At 43.2% G+C, this 19838-nt stretch overlaps 1 protein-coding gene across 1 annotated transcript; it reads left to right on the top strand.

Moving 5' to 3' along the window:
* Positions 1-161: 161 nt before the first annotated feature.
* atp5pb (ATP synthase peripheral stalk-membrane subunit b) lies at positions 162-13496 on the top strand. Its single transcript, XM_073030880.1, has 7 exons — positions 162-327; positions 7685-7721; positions 8021-8166; positions 9013-9176; positions 9501-9626; positions 11779-11958; positions 13282-13496. Exons 1-7 carry the CDS (start codon positions 300-302, stop codon positions 13351-13353), a joined length of 753 nt encoding a protein of 250 aa, XP_072886981.1. The 5' UTR covers positions 162-299; the 3' UTR covers positions 13354-13496.
* Positions 13497-19838: the final 6342 nt, after the last annotated feature.

Raw genomic sequence — 19838 nt, 5'->3', positions numbered from 1 at the left:
CAGACTCAGTCCGCCCTGCAAGCTCCCGGCTTGCCCCGCGCCCAGCACCAGTCCGCCCCGCAAGTTCCCGGCCGGCCGCGCGCCCAGCACCAGTCCGCCCCGCAAGCTCCCGGCTTGCCCCGCAAGTTCCCAGCCGGCCGCGCGCCCAGCCCCAGCTTGCCCCGCGTCCACTCCCGGTCCGCCATTTTGCGCTGCAGGTCAGAGACCGGGGTAGAAGCGGCGGCTTCAGCTCACCCGCCACCCCTCAGCTCACCCCCATCCACCCGCCGGAGCTCCGCCTCGCCCACCGGAGCCGCAACATGCTGGCCCGCGTTGCGCTCGCCTCTGGTAAGGCTCGATCCGGCCTAGTAAGACGGGTGTCGGTCACTGAAGGGCACGGGCCGGTGGACAGACCGGAGAGGGAGGATGTGGGGGAAGGAGAGATGAGGGCAGGGCCTGGGTGTGGAATGGGGTGGGAATGGGCCTTGAGAATTTGGGTGTCGGGATAGGGAGAATTGGGGGCCGAGGGAAAAATGCCGGGGACCGGACCCACCGGTGGAGGGATTAGACGGTAAGGTGATGGGATGAGGAGAGATGGGTCTGGGTTCAGGACCCTAGTGTGGAGAGAACAGGGTGGGTGGGTGGAAGGGGGAGCTCTAAGGATGGAACAGAGGGGCCTAGCTGTAGAAATGCATCATTTGATCTGCTAGGCCCCACTGTTCCATTACACTCCCAAGTGCACTAACATTCATTGTACAACCTTTACTAAGTGTAACATTTAAAATGCATCACCTTATGCTCATCTGTATTGAAATCCATTTTTCACTCCCTGGACCGCTTCCTCAACTGATCAACGATCACCTTCGCTATTAAAAGTTCCAACACCAATCCTGCAGGGCACCATGAGTCACTGGCCTCCCATCTGAGAAACAACCTTCACCTTCACCCTCTGCTTTCTACATTATTCTCTCTGTAACTTAATCTCTCCAGCATTTTCTTTTCAAAGTAAAATTGTTTTCAAAGTATGCATGTCACCATATCCTACTGAGATTCATTTACTTTCAGACAGTTCCAGGAAAATCAATACAATATTACTTGTGGAAAACTATGGTTACAAAGGATAGCAAGATATAATAGAGTAACAGGTGTATTCCACAAGAAATACAGGACAGATATTTATGCAAAAAAACTCACTCACTTTCATTTCAGTTACTAGCTCTGATTAACTCCTGAAGCTGAACAGGCCCTGAGAGACTGCTTCGGTACTACTAACTGGGATGTACTGCAAGGGGGGGCTCTGTGGGGGCGTTGAGGAGGTCACTGAATGCACAACGGACTATATTAACTTTTGTGTGGATGCCGTTGTTCCTGTTAGAACTGTTTGCTGCTATCCCAATAATAAGCCCTGGATCACTAGTCACATCAAAGGCCTCCTAAACCAGAAGAAGAGGGCCTTTAAAGATGGTGATCGGTTGGAGCTTAAAAGAGTTCAGAAGGAACTCAGAGTACAGATAAGGGGGGCAAAGGAGCAGTATAGGAGGAAGCTAGAACAAAAGCTGCAGAAAAAAAGCATGAAGGAGGTGTGGGATGGGATGAAGATCATCACCGGATGCAGTGCAAAGCGGGGGGCAAACATAAGTGGAGATGTGGAGAAAGCGATCCAGCTGAACAACTTCTTCAATAGGTTCGACAGCACAATCTCATCCTCACCGCAGAACTCCACACCAGGCTTACTTCCCTCACAGGAAAATAGCCACTCACAGGAGACCTTGCCCACGCCCAGGATTACGGCTGCACAGGTGGAAGGTCAACTGAGGAAGATCTGTACCAGCAAGGCGGCGGGACCGGATGGAGTTTCCCCACGATTACTGAGGGCCTGTGCGACTGAGCTGGGAGAACCACTACAGCGCATCTTCAACATGAGCCTGGAGCAGAGAAGAGTACCCAGATAGTGGAAGACATCCTGTATTGTCCCGGTACCGAAGAAACCACAACCAAAGGAGTTGAATGACTTCAGAACTGTTGCCTTGACGTCGCACGTGATGAAGACCATGGAGCGGCTGATAATACAGAATCTGAGGCCACAAACCAGGCACGCCCGGGATCCTCTTCAGTTTGCGTATAAGGAGGAGGTGGGAGTGGAGGATGCTATCACGTATTTGCTGCACAAATCCCTCTCTCACCTAGATGGGGTCAGTGGTGCTGTGAGGATTACATTCCTGGACTTCTCTAGTGCCTTTAACACCATCCAGCCCAAGATCTTAAGGCACAAACTAACAGAGATGGGAGTAGACTCTCACATGGTGGATTGGATAGTGGACTACTTGACAGAGAGACCTCAGTATGTGCGGTTGGGAGACCGTAGGTCTGACACGGTGGTCAGCAGCACAGGAGCGCCGCAGGGGACCGTGCTCTCTCCGGTCCTGTTCACCCTGTACACATCAGACTTCCAATATAACTCAGAGTCCTGCCATGTGCAGAAGTTCGCTGACGACACGGCCATAGTGGGGTGTGTCAGGAATGGGCAGGAGGAGGAGTATAGGAAACTGATACAGGACTTTGTGATATGGTGCAACTCAAACTACCTGCGTCTCAATATCACCAAGACCAAGGAGATGGTGGTGGACTTTAGGAGACCTAGGCCTCATATGGAGCCAGTGATCATTAATGGAGAATGTGTGGAGCAGGTTAAGACCTACAAGTATCTGGGAGTACAGTTAGACGAGAAGCTAGACTGGACTGCCAACACAGATGCCTTGTGCAGGAAGGCACAGAGTCGACTGTACTTCCTTAGAAGGTTGGCGTCATTCAATGTCTGTAGTGAGATGCTGAAGATGTTCTATAGGTCAGTTGTGGAGAGCGCCCTCTTCTTTGTGGTGGCGTGTTGGGGAGGCAGCATTAAGAAGAGGGACGCCTCACGTCTTAATAAGCTGGTAAGGAAGGTGGGCTCTGTCGTGGGCAAAGTACTGGAGAGTATAATATCGGTAGCTGAGCGAAGGGCGCTGAGTAGGCTACGGTCAATTATGGAAAACCCTGAACATCCTCTACATAGCACCATCTAGAGACAGAGAAGCAGTTTCAGCGACAGGTTGCTATCGATGCAATGCTCCTCAGACAGGATGAAGAGGTCAATACTCCCCAATGCCATTAGGCTTTGCAATTCAACCGCCAGGAGTAAGATATGTTAAAGTGCCGGGGTTGATTGTATTTAATGTATCTAAGTAAACTACTTAAGAACTTTTTAAAAGCTATTATTAATGCTTTTTGAGAGAGTGATTTAGATGCATATCATATTTTTACTGAGTTAAGTATTGTCTGTAATTAGTTTTGCTAAAACAAGTGTATGGGACATTGGAAAAAAATGTTGAATTTCCCCATGGGGATGAATAAAGTATCTATCTATCTATCTATCACACCAGATAACAATATATGCAACACTACTATTCAAATAGTAGAATATCCAACTGTAGTAAATGTCTATAAACCTCCAAATAAAGAATGGCCAAATCCCGTTACAAAAATCATACACCCAGCAATATTCCTCGGAGACTTCAACAGTCATCATACAGGTTGGGGATACTGAGAAAACATCACAGCCAGGGAAGCAATCAGTCACTGGGCATCTAATAACGACCTTCAACTACTGTATGATCCTAAAGGTAAAGGGACATTCTCCTCAGCTAGATGGCTACAAATTTACACACCAGTCCAATGTTTTGTAACAACATTCAACTTGGAACCCCTACCAGCTACTCCTTCAACCAATACACACAAAATGCTGGTAGAACGCAGCAGGCCAGGCAGCATTAATAGGAAGAAGTACAGTCGACGTTTCAGGCCAAGACCCTTCATCAGGATGAAATGTCGACTGTACTTCTTCATATAGATGCTGCCTGGCCTGCTGCATTCCACCAATTTGTGTGTGTGGCTTGAATTTGCAGCATTTGCAGATTTTCTAGTGTTTGTGCAGCTATTCCTTGGTGATTTTCCTCATTGTCAGCACAGATCCGTGCTAATAATGGCTGGATCCCGAATGCCCACTCGTCTCCATCCCAAAACTCAGATGAAGCTCTGGAAAAGCAAACTAGGATCATTTCACCCTGCAAGTCGACAATATGTGTAGAAGAATATCGCCCACCACCGATTTCATAGGCTCGAAAGAGGCAGTACCAAGAGGAATACATTCCTAGTTGGTCTAAAGAAAAGGAAAACCTATTTAAACAACAGATCAATTTAATGATCTCAAATTGATTCACAGTGACAGATGAAATAGATGGATACAGTCGAAAACATGAATTTCACTCACTCCAGTAAACCTGCATGAACCCTCGTCAAAAAACTAGACCCCAATACAGCACCAAAGCCACAAGCCAGTTATCCAGTCAGTACAGACACAGTAGCAAAACACATCAAAGAGGAATGCACACTCCTAATCATAAATTCGAAACAGGTCCAACACAAATACTAAAAATTTGAAGTAGTGTGCCAGAAGATGTTGAAACACTTATATTTCCAATAACACCTGCCGAAGTAAAATCCTCCTTGCAATGCACTAATTTAGCAAAAGCCACCAGCATCAACGGTATCTATCCAGAAATGTTGAAACGTCTTGGAAGTGGGGGTATCAAGTGGCCAATTAGTGCTGTCAGTGATGTCAAAACAATAACACCTGGAAACGTGCCAAAGTCATTGCGATACCTAAACCAGGAAAGCCTGCAGATTATCCAGCAAGTTACTGCCTAATTTCTCTCCTCTGCTGTACCTACAAACTTATTGAGTGTATTACTTTATCCAGATTATTACCTCTGATAATACCGATTGAACAAGCTGACTTCGGACAACACCATAACACCAGTGAACACGTTCTTGTCCTCACATCATATATCGAGTCAGGGTTTGAACTCAAAAAGAAAACAGGAGCAATTTAAATCGACTTATCCACTGCATATGACACCATTTGGAACCAAGTGTTAAAACTAGCCCGAATGATCACATGTAAAAAAATCCTACATCTCCACTGAATAACAGACATCCATTCTTTCTTCACCTACCTAAGAAGTGACTCCAGTTTCATATGAAATGCTGCAATGGTGTCCTGCAAGGCTCAGTTCTGGCTTCAGCCTTGTTCGGTCTATACCTCAGTGACCTCCCTGAAATCAAATCTGCTAAGTTTGGACATGCTGGTGACTGGGCCAAAGCCTTTCAATCAAACAGTGTGAAATCCATTGGAAAGAAAACCTTATCCAAGGTATCAACTGCTTCTCCAAGTGGTACCTAAATATGAATGTCATCAAAACAGTAACTTCCATATTTCATCTGGACAACCGACTAACCAAACTTGAACTCAATATCAAACTAAATGACAAAAAGCTACTCAAAAATCCAAACCCAGAGTATTTAGGAGCCAGCTAGATCAAACTCTCTCATACAAGATCCACCTTCGAAGTGTTGCAAATAAACTAAAATCCAGAATGGCCGTGATCAAGAAGATAGCAAGAAACAAATGGGGTGCTGACCAGTCAGTCCTACAAACATCATCAGTACATTACTTCTATGAGAATAATCTCAGGAGCCCTAAAGTCCACAGCTGTCCATCGGCTCCCAACAATGAGTGGAATAGCATCCGTAGAAGAGCAGCTTCAGCAAAATTCTACAAGCATATCCAAAATATGTCCAACAACATTCTAGTTTGTAAACATCGAAAATGCTCCCCCCAAATTCTCAACTCAAATCATGAAAACATTTCTACAACTTAACCTATGATGAACGTGCTGAATATCACTAGTACTGGCACACCAACACGCACTCCTCCACCGTGGCCGAGATATGATGGTCGACTCTACCTCGCTCCTCCCGGGCTTTACTACAGCTACCAGAAAAAGCTGGACAGCCGCAAATAGACTTAGAATTCGTCCTGCCAAGGCAGCGTAAACACTACACCAACGGGGTGTCCGACAAACCCCAGCTTGCCCCTCTGGTGCCCCAACCCAGGATAAACTCCACCTGGTCCAAACATGCCCTCTCGCCAAGATCCAAGATTGCTTTGCCACGGTCCATTGATGTGGCTACAGACTGGAGGAGTGGCTTGCCAAAAACCAATTAGAAGTGTGAAGAGAAAAATACCTGCCGTATAAAACAAAACAACAGATTGTCAAATAACCAATATGCAAAAAAAAAGACTAATTGTGCAGATCCTAGTGTAATGACATCCTTTCTATAGCCATTTGACCAGAACTGCACAGGATACTCTGTGTGGTCTCACTAACATCTTGTACAGCTGTAACGTGATGTCTCAATTTTTGTAGTCAAAGGCCTGACTAATAAATGCAAGTGTGGCGAACCTCTCCTTCGCCACCCTGTCCACGTGTATGTTTCCATTTTCAGGGAAGCATGTACTTTGTATCGCTAGATCGCTGAACTACAACCCTGCCCTCTTTTAAATTCCATTTGCCATTCCTTAGCTGACTTCCCCAGTTGACGTAGCTAAGGTGAAGGACGGACAATAATATGCACGTTTTTAGGCATTGCCTGCACACTGGATTGGTAACTGAAATTGGGGGCGGGGGGGAGTGACGTTTTCTCTGGTGTAGAGGTGACGAAGTTTAGATTCTTGTTTGTCCTGTAAATTGGTTTCACTCAGCGAGAAACTCCAATGGGAAAATTGAGAAGAGTTATGATGAGGAAGGAGGCGAGGTGCTCTTCGGTCTGATTCCAGAAGAATTCTTCCATTTCCTTTACCCCAAAACTAAATCAGAATCAGATTTAATATCATTAATGTGTGTAATGAAATTTTTTTTTGCAGCAGCAATAGATTGTAATGCATAGTAATAAAAGCTGTAAGTTATAATGAGGAGTAAAAATAAATTAGTAATGCAGATAGAGGGGAAAAGAGTACTGGGGAAGTGTTCATGGGTTCATTATCTGATGACAGAGGGGAAGAAGCTGTTCCTAAAACATTAAATGTGTGTCTTCAAGCTCCTGTACCACCTCCATGATGGTAGCAATGAGAAGAGGGCATGTCTAGGATGATGGAGGTCCTTAATAACTGGAATTACAGGTCTGCACGAAATAGATTTGCAACTTCCACTGATGTACTTAAATTCTGCAGCCTTGATTGATGCCAGTTAACATTGAGAATGAATCTATTATGAACTCATTGGTTAAGGCTACTGATAGTGTTAATTGGGAGAGATTGTTCTGGAAAGCAACTTCTCTTTACAGTGAAAACTCAAAGATATTTTCAAGTCAAAAACAGCTAGTTGGTCTCCATTTGAAAGTTGGGACCAGGTGGACTGTGGGCATGTGTCTCCTGCCTTTCCTGAGCATTAAACGTTACAGATGTAGAACCCAATTACTGGGGGAAATTGTTCTGATATACACGGGTGTATTGTGGCACTCTCATATGTAGAGGATGGTGTTGTATCTTGTTATTGTATGTTAATTGCACATGAAACAACTTCAGGGGGTGTTGAATTGAGGTCCAGTAGTTGAGAGCCTGAATTAAGTTTTTGGTGTACTTGTCATTCGCCTACACAGACAGTTGTATAATCGGTACATGAAAGTCCAGAGCCAAGGAGCATAGGAAGCAGCCACTGGCTGCCTTTTTTCAGGCTGCTTCCTTTTGCTAATAGCTACCACCACATTGAAGTATGTGTATTACAACAAATAACTTGTTCTCAAGTGATTATTTATAATTTTGTTTCAGGGTCCTTACTGAAGACATCTGCCCCTATTGGTGCAAGGTAAGTTGCGTCTCTATCTTGGCCCCTGAGCTGAGTTTACACATTATATTCCTGTAATTGCATTTTCTTTTTCATTATTGTCACACTTATGCCATCAAGTTGTATTAAATCAATACTTATCTGCTGTGAGAAGATCAAGTAGTGATTTTTTTTTTACTTTCTTGAAGAAGGAATGTTTTAAGTATATTGCTACCATTCTGTCTAGGAATCGTTAAAAATGAAAGATATAAAAGCATCTAAAGTTGTGGCAATTTGCCAACATCACTGAAAAATCTGAGCTCAATTTATTCTTCTTCCAGTTTGGTGCCAGTTTCCAGGAATTTCCATGCTAGCTGTCAGTCTCGGGCACCAGTGCCTCCCCTTCCTGAAGAAGGAGGCAAGGTGCGCTTTGGTCTGATTCCAGAGGAATTCTTCCATTTCCTTTACCCCAAAACTGGAGTTACAGGTCAGTGCAAAATAATTTAGCAATTTCCACTGATGTAGTCTATTTCTCTGCTTTCAAATTTGCTATATTCATTTGTTAATGATGTATAAATACATTAAATACAAAACTAAAGCGATTAGTTTAAGCTGCTTGACCTAAAAGCAGATTATCTGCATGTTATCTATAAAGTCAGCAAAGTTTTTCTAATGTGTTAGTATACTAAGTACATTTTGATGAGTAACACACACAAAATGCTGGAGGAACTCAGCAGGTCAAGCAACTTGTATGGAGAGAAGTAAGTCAACATTTCAGGCTGAGACCCTTGATCAGGACTGGAAAGGAAGTGGGAAGGAACTCGGCCTGAAGTAGCGCCTGTTTACTTCTCTCCACAGATGCCGCCTGACCTGCTGAGTTCTTCCAGCATTTTGTGTGTGTGCTGGATTTTTAGTGTCTAAAGATTCAAGGCCCGAGCTCTGATGTAGTTCAACAAAAAAGCATAATAGGATGAAGAATGCAATAATTTTTTAAAAACACAATAAATACAAATACATAAGATAGCTTATATACTTTGATTTTTGTCTATGAAGAGATGCTCACTACAGGATCTGCAGAAGCTCTTGTGTTTATATTTTGAAGTTTGCTACCATCTGCAGGATTGACTGTGAAAGTGTAAGGTGTATTTGATGTGAGTGTTACTGCAAAATATTTAGTATTGTATTAAAATATTTATTATTAGTGCCTACTTTTAAAAGCACTTCAGGCTTGAAGTGATTTCTGCATGTACTCCAGCAGTTTGTGTAATGTTTCAAGGTTTGACCAGGATTCCATCTTTGGATGCTAATGTTTCGTATTTGTTTTACTCCTTAGGACCTTACATGCTTGGCACTGGACTGTTGACTTACCTTCTGTCAAAGGAAATTTACGTCATTAACCATGAGACATTTACTGCCATCTCCATTGGCATTGTTATCCTCTACGGTGTTAAGAAGTTTGGGAAGGATGTGGCAAACTTTGCTGACAAGTTGAATGAGGTATTCTGAGATTTAACAAAGGAAGTTAATCCAAAGATGGCAGTTTTTGCAACACTCTGTGTGACTTTTTTTTACCATGGAGACAAACTATGAGTTGCCAATTGTGTGAAAACCTGGAAAACTGAAAGTATTTCAGATTCTGATTAAAAATGAGTCTGTGGCATTCAGCCACTGGTTAAGTGTACCACATAGGGAAGTTTTGAGCAAATAAATTATTTCAAATAAATATTCTGATTAAGCATGACTTTTTGGTGGAAAATCATTGATGTATCTGAATGATTCAACTGCTAACTCATTATTTTCAATTTTGTTTTGCAATCTTAGGAAAAAGTTCAAAAGGCACAAGAAGTGAAAGACCTTGCTGTTGCCAGTCTGACAGAAGCCATTGAACAGGAGAATAAGGAGCAGTGGAGAATAGAAGGGCGGCATCACCTCTTCGATGCTAAGCGGGTAAAATATATATAAATTAAATAGTTATTTTAGTAGCTATTTCTGTGGAGGTCTATGTGCCACAATGAGGCCACTCCCAGGTTGGAGAAACAAAGCCTCATTCTGTCTGAGTACCTCCAACCTGATGGCATCAACATCAATTTCTCCCAACTTCTGGTAATTTTCCCCCACGTTTTCCTTCAGTTCCCCATCTTGCCCCCCCCCCCCCCCAACACCTCTGCTCTTTTCCTCACTTGCCTATCACTTTCCCCTGGTGTCCCCCTTCCTTCCCTTTCTGCCACATTCCACTCTTTTCTATCAGATTTCTTCTTCCTCAGCCTTTTACCTTTAACACCTATTGCCTCCCAACTTCTCAATTCGTTCCCCCCCCCCACTCACTTGGCTACACTGATCACCTTCTAGATTGTACTTCTCCCCTCCCCCATCTTATTATTCTGGCATCTTGCCCCTTTCTTTCCAGTCCCGAAGAAGGGTCTCTATCTGAAGTGTTGACTGCTTTTTCACTTCCATAGGTGCTGCCTGACCTGCTGAGTTCCTCCAGTATTTTGTGTGTATAATTTTATAATAGTTTTCCTGCTATAATTTATGAGAGATAATTTAGAACATGGAACAGTATAGCTCAGAAACAGGCCCTTCAGCCCACAATCTCTGTGCTGACTGTGATGCCAAATTTAACTGATTCCATCTGCCTACACATGATCCTTATCTATACATTCCTTGCCTGTTCAGGCATCCATTTATCTACCTTCTATCACCATGGTAGCTTCTAACACTACACCTAGGAGTGTGTTCCAGGCATCTACCACTGTATATTAAAAAAACTTACCTTACACATCTTTCTCCCCCTCATCTTAAAGTTTTGCCCTCAAGTATTTGATACTTCTTCCTTGAATAGAGACGTGGACTATCTATCCCATCTTTGTCTCATAATTTTATAATTTTTTTCAGGTATCCCCCTAATGGCACTCCACAGAAAATAAACATTGAATTGTCCTTTTTCAGGAACCCAACACCCTTCTGTGTTCTTTCCCCTTTCTGTCCCATTCACCCAGGTTCTCTCCCCTTTATTCATCTTTTCTATCCCTCCCCCACCTGCTTCTATCATCTCTCCCTTATCTAGTTCTGATCATCCACTAGCTGCTGTTTCACCCTTTCTTTATGCTAGTTAGTCATGAGTGCCACAGTAGCGTAACAGTTAGTGTGGCGCTATTACAGCTCGGGGTGTTCTGGAATTTGGAGTTCAATTCTGGCGTCACCTGTACGTCCCCCCTTTGGAATCTGTGGGTTTCCCCCAGGTACTCTGGTTTCCTCCCACAGTCCAAAAACATACCGGGTGGGTTAATTGGTCATTACAACTTGTCCTGTGATTAAGTTAGAGCTAGTTCAGGGCTGTCGGGTTGCTGGGGCGGCATGGCTCGAAGAGGAATTCCTTAGATAAATGAAACTAATCAGTGATTACATAATTACATCACTTGGGTAATGTGCTAGTAATTAGCCAATGAAAAATGAGAAAGGTGATAAACCTTTAGTTTAACTGCTATACCGCTTTCTGCCAGTAAGTGGGGACAACCCTCCGCATACTGTGAAGAAAGTACAAATGATTAAAGTACAACTTTAGTCTTACATTAATTATCTTATAAAAAAATTAAAAACAGTGTTTTCTGACACTCCACTAAATTTCTTAAAGATTGTGCTTTGTTTTCTGAATTTCCAGCATCTGTAGAATCTTTTGTGTTTATAACTACTTTAAAATCCTTGCTTTCATCTTAATTTTTCCATTGTTGATGGTTGTACTTCCCAAATTTTCTCTTGACTCTTTCTCCTTCCTGCACTATATATTTTCTAATATTTCCAGTTTCAATGACTGGTTCAAGCATGCAACTTCATCTACAATACTGACTGATCCACTGAGGTTTCAGTATTTTATTGCTGACAAAATACAGGCATTTCACTACAAAAACTACCCATGAAAGTGAGATGGGAAGGCTTCAGGGCAAGCTTGAAGTCCTGTAATGATTTAAATGGTCAGAGAGATGGTTACCTCTCTGTAGATATATTAAGACATGTAATAATGGCTAGCGAGTCAAGTTACAAATGCAATTAAGCAAAAATACCCCTGCAAGTTGCTGATTTGCTGCTGTTTTGTTTACAGAATAACGTTGCAATGATTCTGGAAACTAACTACCGCGAGCGTCTGCACATGGTGTACGATTCAGTGAAGAAGCGACTGGATTACCAAGTCAGTCTCCAGCAACTGCAGCGACGGCTCGCTCAAGAGTACATGGCTAACTGGGTTGAGAAGAGTGTAATCCAGAGCATCACACCGCAGCAGGTGGGTGGTGCTGTGAGGCAAAAGAGCCACTGTGGTTGTTCTACACATCAGCAAGAATTCATGTAGAAACCGCAGCAAATGACTAGCTCTGGTGTTGAGTGTAAAGCCATGTCTTGATGACCCTTCACTGCTAGCGTTGCATCTCTGTTCGGGACAGCTGTAGATACAACTCTTTATTTTCTGTAGGGATACTACATGTTATCTCATTTACCATATGCATTGAGTAGTTGTCCATCGTTTCTGATGATGACAGGAAATGTGTGGGAGAGTTTTTAAATTGGAAAAGTCATTGCACTGGGGCAGTTCCACTCTCGACCTCAGAAGTCCAGGTCTAGTGGTACGGGAGGTCGACACAATTAGGTCTTCCTTGGTTACTGTAGATGATCATGACTATTTCTGTGATTTGTCGTCATTGTCGCTCTCCACAAGGGCCTTCCTGGCCACTGGATCTCACTGGAGTAGATTAAGGCCTCATGCATATTCAGTATTTAAATCACAATAGTGAATACATTTGTTTAGTGATTTTATTTGCTGTCTTATCAGCTGCAGATGATTTGTGGGGAACAAAGCCTTGGTCAACAGCTGTAATTTTGGATCTGACTGAACTCAGGGACAGGCTAGAGGCCAGTTTCAGAACATCTTTCAAGAGGATGAACTCTGGCAAGGCATCAGGCCCCAGTGGTTGGGTATTGAAAGCCTGTGCTGACCAAATGGCTGGAATGTTCAAGTGCACAGAATGTGTCTTTAGTCTTCTAATCTTCCTTTAGGAAAGATGTAAATAAGATTGAAAGAATACAGAGAAAATTTACAAGGGTGTTGCTGGGTCTGGAGGACCTGAGTTATAAGATTGAATAGGCGAGGCCTTTATTCCTTAGAACATCGAAGATTGAGAGGAAATTTGATAGTGCTATACAAAATTGAGGGGTATAGATGCAAACAGGTTTTTCCCACTGGGATTGGGTAGGACTACAACCAGATGTCATGGGTTAAGGGTGAAAGGTGAAACGTTTAAGGGAAACATGAGGGGAAACTTCACTCAGAGGGTCATAAGAGTGTGGAACGAGCTACCAGCGCAAGTGGTGCATGCAAGCTTGATTTCAACGGTTAAGCAAAGTTTGGATAGGTACATGGACGATAGGGGTATGGAGGGCTATGATCCGGGTGCAGGTCAATGAGAGTAAACAGTTTAAATGGTCCGGCATGGGCTAGATGGGCCAATAGGCCTGTTTCTGTACTATACTTCTTTATAACTCTTAGAACACAGTCTTCCTGTATCGTAAAAGAATGAAAATTTTGCTAATCTCTTGCTCTATCTCTTCCTAGGAGAAGGAGAGCATTGCCAAGTGCATTGCCGATCTGAAGGTGCTGTCAAAGACTGCTCAGGCAAATGCCTAACCTTAGTCCAAAATTACTATCCACTTAACCAACTTACTCTGTATGTGTAACTTTGAAAAGGATGGAATATTCCAACGAACTGCACTGACTGAAATGTTCTGAAAACCTGTGAAGAAACATTAAATGCAGTGCTGATAAACCTCCACATCGCTCCTGTTTTTCATTACTGTTTATTTGCCATTAATAATTGCAAACAGTGAACTATCTGTAATATAAAAAAATACTGGAACCATTCAGCAGGTTAGTCAGTGTCTGTTAGAGAAACAGTTAATGTTTCTGTTAAAAATCCTTTGCATTGCAGTTTTTTTAAACTTCTCATATCTGTGACAATGTATGTTCAGATGACTAACTTAATGAAAATGTTCAAGATCCAGTTTCTGAACCCACCTACAACGTGACCTCGGTATTCCATTTTGACATTGAGTATAATGCTGGAGGAACTCAGCAGCTCAGACAGTATCTATAGGGGGACTAAGCAGTTAAATGGTGAATCTGTGGAATTTGTTGCCACAAGTGGCTGTGGAGACCAAGTTGTTGGGCAGATGTTGATAGGTTCTTAATTAGTCAGGACATGAAGGATTACAGGGTGAAGGCAGGAGACTGGGACTGAGAGGGAAAATGGATCAGCCATGATGAAATGACAGGGCAGGCTCGATAGGCCAAATAGTCTAATTCTGCTCCTATACCTTAAGTTCATAATATATCAGGACCTGATGAAGGCTTTCAGCCCGAAACATTGACTGTTCTCCATAGATGGCTGACTGACCTGCTGAGTTAGACCATAAAGCCTAAGACATAGGAACAGAAATTGATCATGAATCATGGGCCATTTACTTTGGTCGTGGCTGATTTACTTTCCCTCTCAATCCTGCCTTCTCCCCATAACCTTTCATCTCCTTCAAGAACCTATCGACTTCCGCTTTAAGTATACCCAATGACTTGGTCTCCACAGATGTCTGTGGCAATTAATCCCATTGATTCACCACCCTCTTTAAAGAAACCCTCATTTTTCTTTGTGTACAGGCCCAGAGGAATCAAACACTCCTCATATGTTAACCCTGGGATCATTCTCTCTGCATCCATCCACTATCCATACCCTCTGCAATGCCAGCACATCCATTTTTAGTTAAAGGGCCCAAAACTGCACACAATTCCTCCAGCATTATATATATATGCATGTTGTTCAGGATTTCCAGTATCTACAGGATCTCTTTTGTTTACTATTGTAACATTGGTTTCTTTGTTCGGCTAACTCACAAGCTCTTGAGGTGTAAGACTGGGATTTGTATGTGAGCCATTCTGCCAGTGGGTGTATAATGTACTGGAAACTGCAGCACATTCATACAGCCATACCATGATAAGGTTCTTGCTGGGGCCATGGTGTAGCTTGTAAAATCAAAGAAAACTGAATATTAACTCACCTGCTTCAAAATGATTGACTTAAAATCCATGAACAATAATTGCTGCTTTTGACATATGATAAATTTAAATTTTAAATATCCTCTGGATGAAGAAATTCCTCCTCATCTCTGTTCTGCAGAGCTGTGACCTGTGGGCCTAGACTCTCCCACTTGGAAACATCCTCCACATGTCCACTCTATCTAGGCCTTTCAATATGTTTCGATGAGATCCCCCCTCAATCTTCTGAGCTCCAGTGAGTACAGGCCCAGAGTCATCTCAAATGTTTGCTTGTTTATTTACTTACTTAGGGATATGGTGAGGAACAGGCCCTTCTGGCACAATGAACTGCACCACCCAGCAACCCACAGATTTAACCCTGGCGCACACATGGGGCAACTTACAATGACCAATTAACATACTGCATCTTTGGACTGTGGGAGAGAGCTGGGGCTCCCTGAGGAACACACACGCTCACGGGGAGAACGTACAAACTTTCTTACAAATTACACCGGAATTGAACTCCAAACTCTTGACGCCCTGAATATTATAAGTGTTGCGCTTACCACTACACTACCGTGGCACCGAGTTTACAAACGAGTCCTAGCTGTAACTGCAGCTTTTGCATCTCCACCAGTTAAAGCACGTTATCCAGGAGGTGGGATGCAGACGGTGCGGGTTGAAGGTTGTTCCTCAGAATGATGACTAGTGGTGTGCCACACCGTTGAAAAATGCACCATGCCTAATCTGTAAGTTTGTAGATGACACAAAATTATGCAATTTGCAAAGTCAAACCAACACAAGACTATCCTATGAATGGTGAGGTGAGAAGGGAGCTGAGGGTAAACATTTTCCCATTGAGGATGGTGAGTAGATATAACAAAGTGCCAGAGGAAATGATTGAGGCGGTATCATTTAAGAAGCCTTTGGGCACGTTTGGTTTAGAAAAGAATGTTAGTTTTATAATCATCATTATGTGCCTTGTCATATAACATAGGTAATCATGGTCTCAGCAAATTTTACTACAGAAGCGGTTTGCAATTGCAGCCTTCTAGGCAGTGTCTTTACAAGTCGAGTGACCCCAGCCATTTTCAATATTGTTCAGAGCTTGTCTGGCTGATGTCAGTGGTCACATAACCAGGACTTGTGATACGCACTGGCTGCTCATACGACCATCCACCACCTGCTCCCGTGGCTTTACGTGACCCTGATCGGGGCTAAACAGGTGCTACACCTTGCCCAAGGATGACCTGCAGGCTAGCAGAGGGAAGGAGCGACTTACACCTCCTTTGGTAGAGATGGCATGTAAAAGTTTGGGCACCCCTGGTCAAAATTTCTGTTACTGTGAATAACTAAAAGAGTAAAAGATGACCTGATTTCCAAAAGGCATAAAATTAAAGATGACACATTTCTTTAATGTTTTAAGCAAGATTAGTTTTTTTTCCAACTTTTACAGTTTCAAAATAACAAAGAAGGAAAAGGGCCCGAAACATCCCTTTGCTCATTGTGACCAAAAAGTCCTATTTTAACTTCATCAATCCACAGGACTTGTTTCCAAAACTCATTAGGCTTGTTTAGATGTTCCTTTTCAAACTTCTTATGCGGAGTTCTGACGCAATGAGCAAAGGTATGTTGGAGAAAAAAGGGTGCAGAATTTCATGAAAAGAACACTTCTCCAACTGTTAAGCACAGGGGTGGATCGATCATGCTTTGGGCTTGTGTTGCAGCCAGTGGCACGGGGAACATTTCACTGGTAGAGGGTAGAATAAATTCAATTAAATACCAGCAAATTCTGGAAGCAAACATCACACCGTTGTAAAAAAAAAGCTGAAGATGAAAAGAGGATGGCTTCTACAACAGGATAATGATCCTAAACACATCTCAAAATCTGCAATGGGCTACCTCAAGAGGCACAAGCTGAAGGTTTGGCCATGGCCCTCACAGTCCCCCGACCTAAACGTCATCAAAAATCTGTGGCTAGACCTCAAAAGAGCAGTGCATGCAAGATGGCCCAGGAACCTCACAGAACTAGAAGACTTCTGCAAGGAAGAATGGGTGAAAATTCCCCAAACAAGGATTGAAAGACTTTCAGCTGACTACAGAAAGCATTTATAAGCTGTGATACTTGCCAAAGGGGGTGTTACTAAGTACTGACCATGCAGGGTGCCCAAACTTGCTTCGGGCCCTTTTCCTTCTTTATTATTTCGAAACTGTAAAAGATGGAAATAAAAAAGTAATCCTGCTTAAAATATTAAAGAAATGTATCATCTTTAACTATATGCCTTTTGGAAATCAGGTCATCTTTTACTCGCTTAGCTATTCACAGTAACAGAAATTTTGACCAGGGGTGCCCAAACTTTTGCATGTCACTGTATTTCCCCCCAACCCTTTTACATATACAGTACAGCTGTTTTTAGTTGAGAATGCATCATTGGGAGGTGGTGATTGGAAGGGTATTGGCCAAATGCAGGAAATTGGGAGTAGGTTGGTGAGTGCCCTAGGTGGCATAAACTGATAGAGCCAAAGGGCCTGTGTCTATGCTGCATTGCTCATGACTTTATCTTAACCAGTGCAGTGGTGAATGTTCTGCCATGATAGTGTGTTGCTATCTCTCCAAGCCATTTATGCCAACACTAAATATGCCAATTTGGGCATAAAGAACTTAAAGAATGAAGCCAGTACTTTGGTTAACATTTATGCTCTAGTGTCACTGCTAAAACATGTTTAGTTAGTCCAAAAAAGGATATAATGCTGAGGCTTTGTAAGACATTGGTCAGACTACAAATGCTGTCTGGAGTAGTGTGAGCAGTTTTGGGCCCTTTAACTCAGAAAAGTTAATGGAGAGAAAACACAACAAAACTGAGGCACAAAGGGAGTTGGGAGTCCTTGTGCAGGATTCCCTAAAGGTTAGTTTGCAGGTTGAGTCTGTGGTGAGGAAGGCAAATATGATATTAGCATTCATTTCAACAGGAGTAGAATATAAAAGCAATGTTGAGACTTTATCAAGAATAGGTGAGGCCTCACTTGGAGTATGATGCACCATCAATAACTCTCGGAGACGGGAGGTGAACGATAGGCTTTTATTAGCTGCAAGAGACCACGATTAACAGCAAGAGACCACCAGACAACATCCTGGAGACCGAGGGAGGAGCAGTGCCTCCAATCGCCTTTATACAGGGGTCTGTGGGAGGAGCCACAGGAGCAGTCAGCAGAGGGGTGTGTCCAGACAGGTATATGCAGTTCACCACAGAGTATTGTGAGCAGTTTTGGGAAATTTAAGAAAGAATGTGCTGAAGCTACAGAGGGTTCAAAGGAGCTTCATGAAAATGACTCCAGGCTTCAACAGCTTCTCATATGAAGAGCATTTGATAGCTCTGGGCCTGTTTTCACTGGAATTCAGAAGAATGAAAGGTGACATCATTGAAACCTATTGAATGGTGAAAAGCCTTGATAGAGTGGATGTGGAGAGGAGGTTTCCTATGGTGGAGAGTCTAAGTCTAGGGGACATAGCCTCAGAATAGAGGGGTGTCTTTTTAGAACAGAGTGGTGAATCTGGAATTCTTTGCCACAGGCAGCTGTGGAGGCCAAGTCTGCATGCATATTTAAGGCAGAGGTTAATTCTTGATTGGTAAGGGCATGAAGGGATACAAGGAGAAGGCAGGTGATTGGGGCTGAGAGGAAAAATGGATCAGCCATGAAGAAATGTTGGATCAGATTTGATTGATCAAATAGCCTAATTCTGCCCCTATGTCTTATGGTCTAAAAGATGTGCTGGCATTAGAGATTAGAGATGGTCCAGAGGAGGTTCATGAGAATGATTCCAGGAGTAAAAGGGTTAACATACGAGGAGCATTTGATGACTCTGGGCCAGTATTTACTGGTGTTTAGAAATTGAGGGAGGAAATCTCATTGAAACCTATCGAATATTGAAAGGCCAATGTAGCGTGAATGTGGAGAAGATGTTTCCTATAATGGGGGGTGTCTAGGACAAGAGGCACAGCTTCAGAATAGAAGGAGTAGGAATCTTTTTAGCTAGAGGATAATGAATCTGTGGAATTTATTGCCACAGATGGCTGTGGAGGCAAATTCATTGGGTATATATAAAGCAGAAGTTGATATGTTCTTGATTAGTTAGAACATCGAAGGTTACGGGGGAAGGCAGTAGAATGGGGTTGAGAGGGATAATGAATCAGTGAAGATGGAATGGCAGAGTGGACTCGATGGGCTGAATGGCCTAATTTTACTCCTATGTCTTATGGTCTTCTGACATTGCTGCCTTTGGAAAGTGCTGTAACAAAACTCGTGAGCTGACTGCCCTCAGTGACTACCTCAGGCTCTGTGGAGTTCCGGATATATATTGTGACTGATGTTCTGCATTGGTACCGAAATCAGATCTAATGTTTTTTTTCTCATTTTTGGATGGGAGGAGAATGGAGGGCTCTGGTCCAGGGCCAGGTCAATGGGACTAGGAAAAATAAGTCACGGACTAGGTGGTCTGAAGGGCCTGTTTCTGCATTATAGTGCTCTGTGATTCTAGTCCCAAAATAGTGACATTGGCCATCCTAACTAAGTGAAAACTTCACTAAAAGTTCAGTAATGGTTAATTGACCAGCAATCCCCTGAATTTAATCCTAGCCAAATCACGGGACAATTTGCAATGACCAATTAACCTACCAACCGAAACATCTTTGGACTGTAGGAGGAAACCGAAGCAGCCGGTGGAAACCCACGTGGTCACAGGGAGAGCGTACAAGCTCCTTATAGGCAGCAATGGGAACCATCATGAGCTCCCACAGCTCCAAAGATCCTGTGATTTCAGTCTCTGAGACTGACATGCGAGCAACCTTCAGGAGGGTGAACCCACGAAAAGCATCGGGCTCAGATGGGGTAGCTGGCCAAGTACTAAAGATCTGTGCTGATCAACTGACTAGAGTGCTCACTGAGATCTTTAACCTCTCGCTTCGGCAGTCTGAGGTACCCACATTCTTCAAGCAGCCTTCATTTATACTGGTACCTGAGAAGAACGTAACCTGCCTCAATGACTATTTCCCATGCACAATGATGGAGTTTTTTGAGAGTTTGGTGAT

Source organism: Hemitrygon akajei, chromosome 27 (assembly GCF_048418815.1).
Source record: "Hemitrygon akajei chromosome 27, sHemAka1.3, whole genome shotgun sequence".
Classification (NCBI taxonomy): Eukaryota; Metazoa; Chordata; class Chondrichthyes; order Myliobatiformes; family Dasyatidae; genus Hemitrygon; species Hemitrygon akajei.
This window is presented reverse-complemented; position numbering and strand designations above follow the sequence as displayed.

Bases quoted from the DNA above. Each gene is read 5' to 3' on its own strand.
- atp5pb (XM_073030880.1), top strand. From the start codon at position 300: ATGCTGGCCCGCGTTGCGCTCGCCTCTG. The intron at 7,722-8,020 runs GTAAGTTGCGTC...TTCTTCTTCCAG, and splicing joins TCTGCCCCTATTGGTGCAAG to TTTGGTGCCAGTTTCCAGGA. The intron at 9,627-11,778 runs GTAAAATATATA...TTTTGTTTACAG, and splicing joins ACCTCTTCGATGCTAAGCGG to AATAACGTTGCAATGATTCT.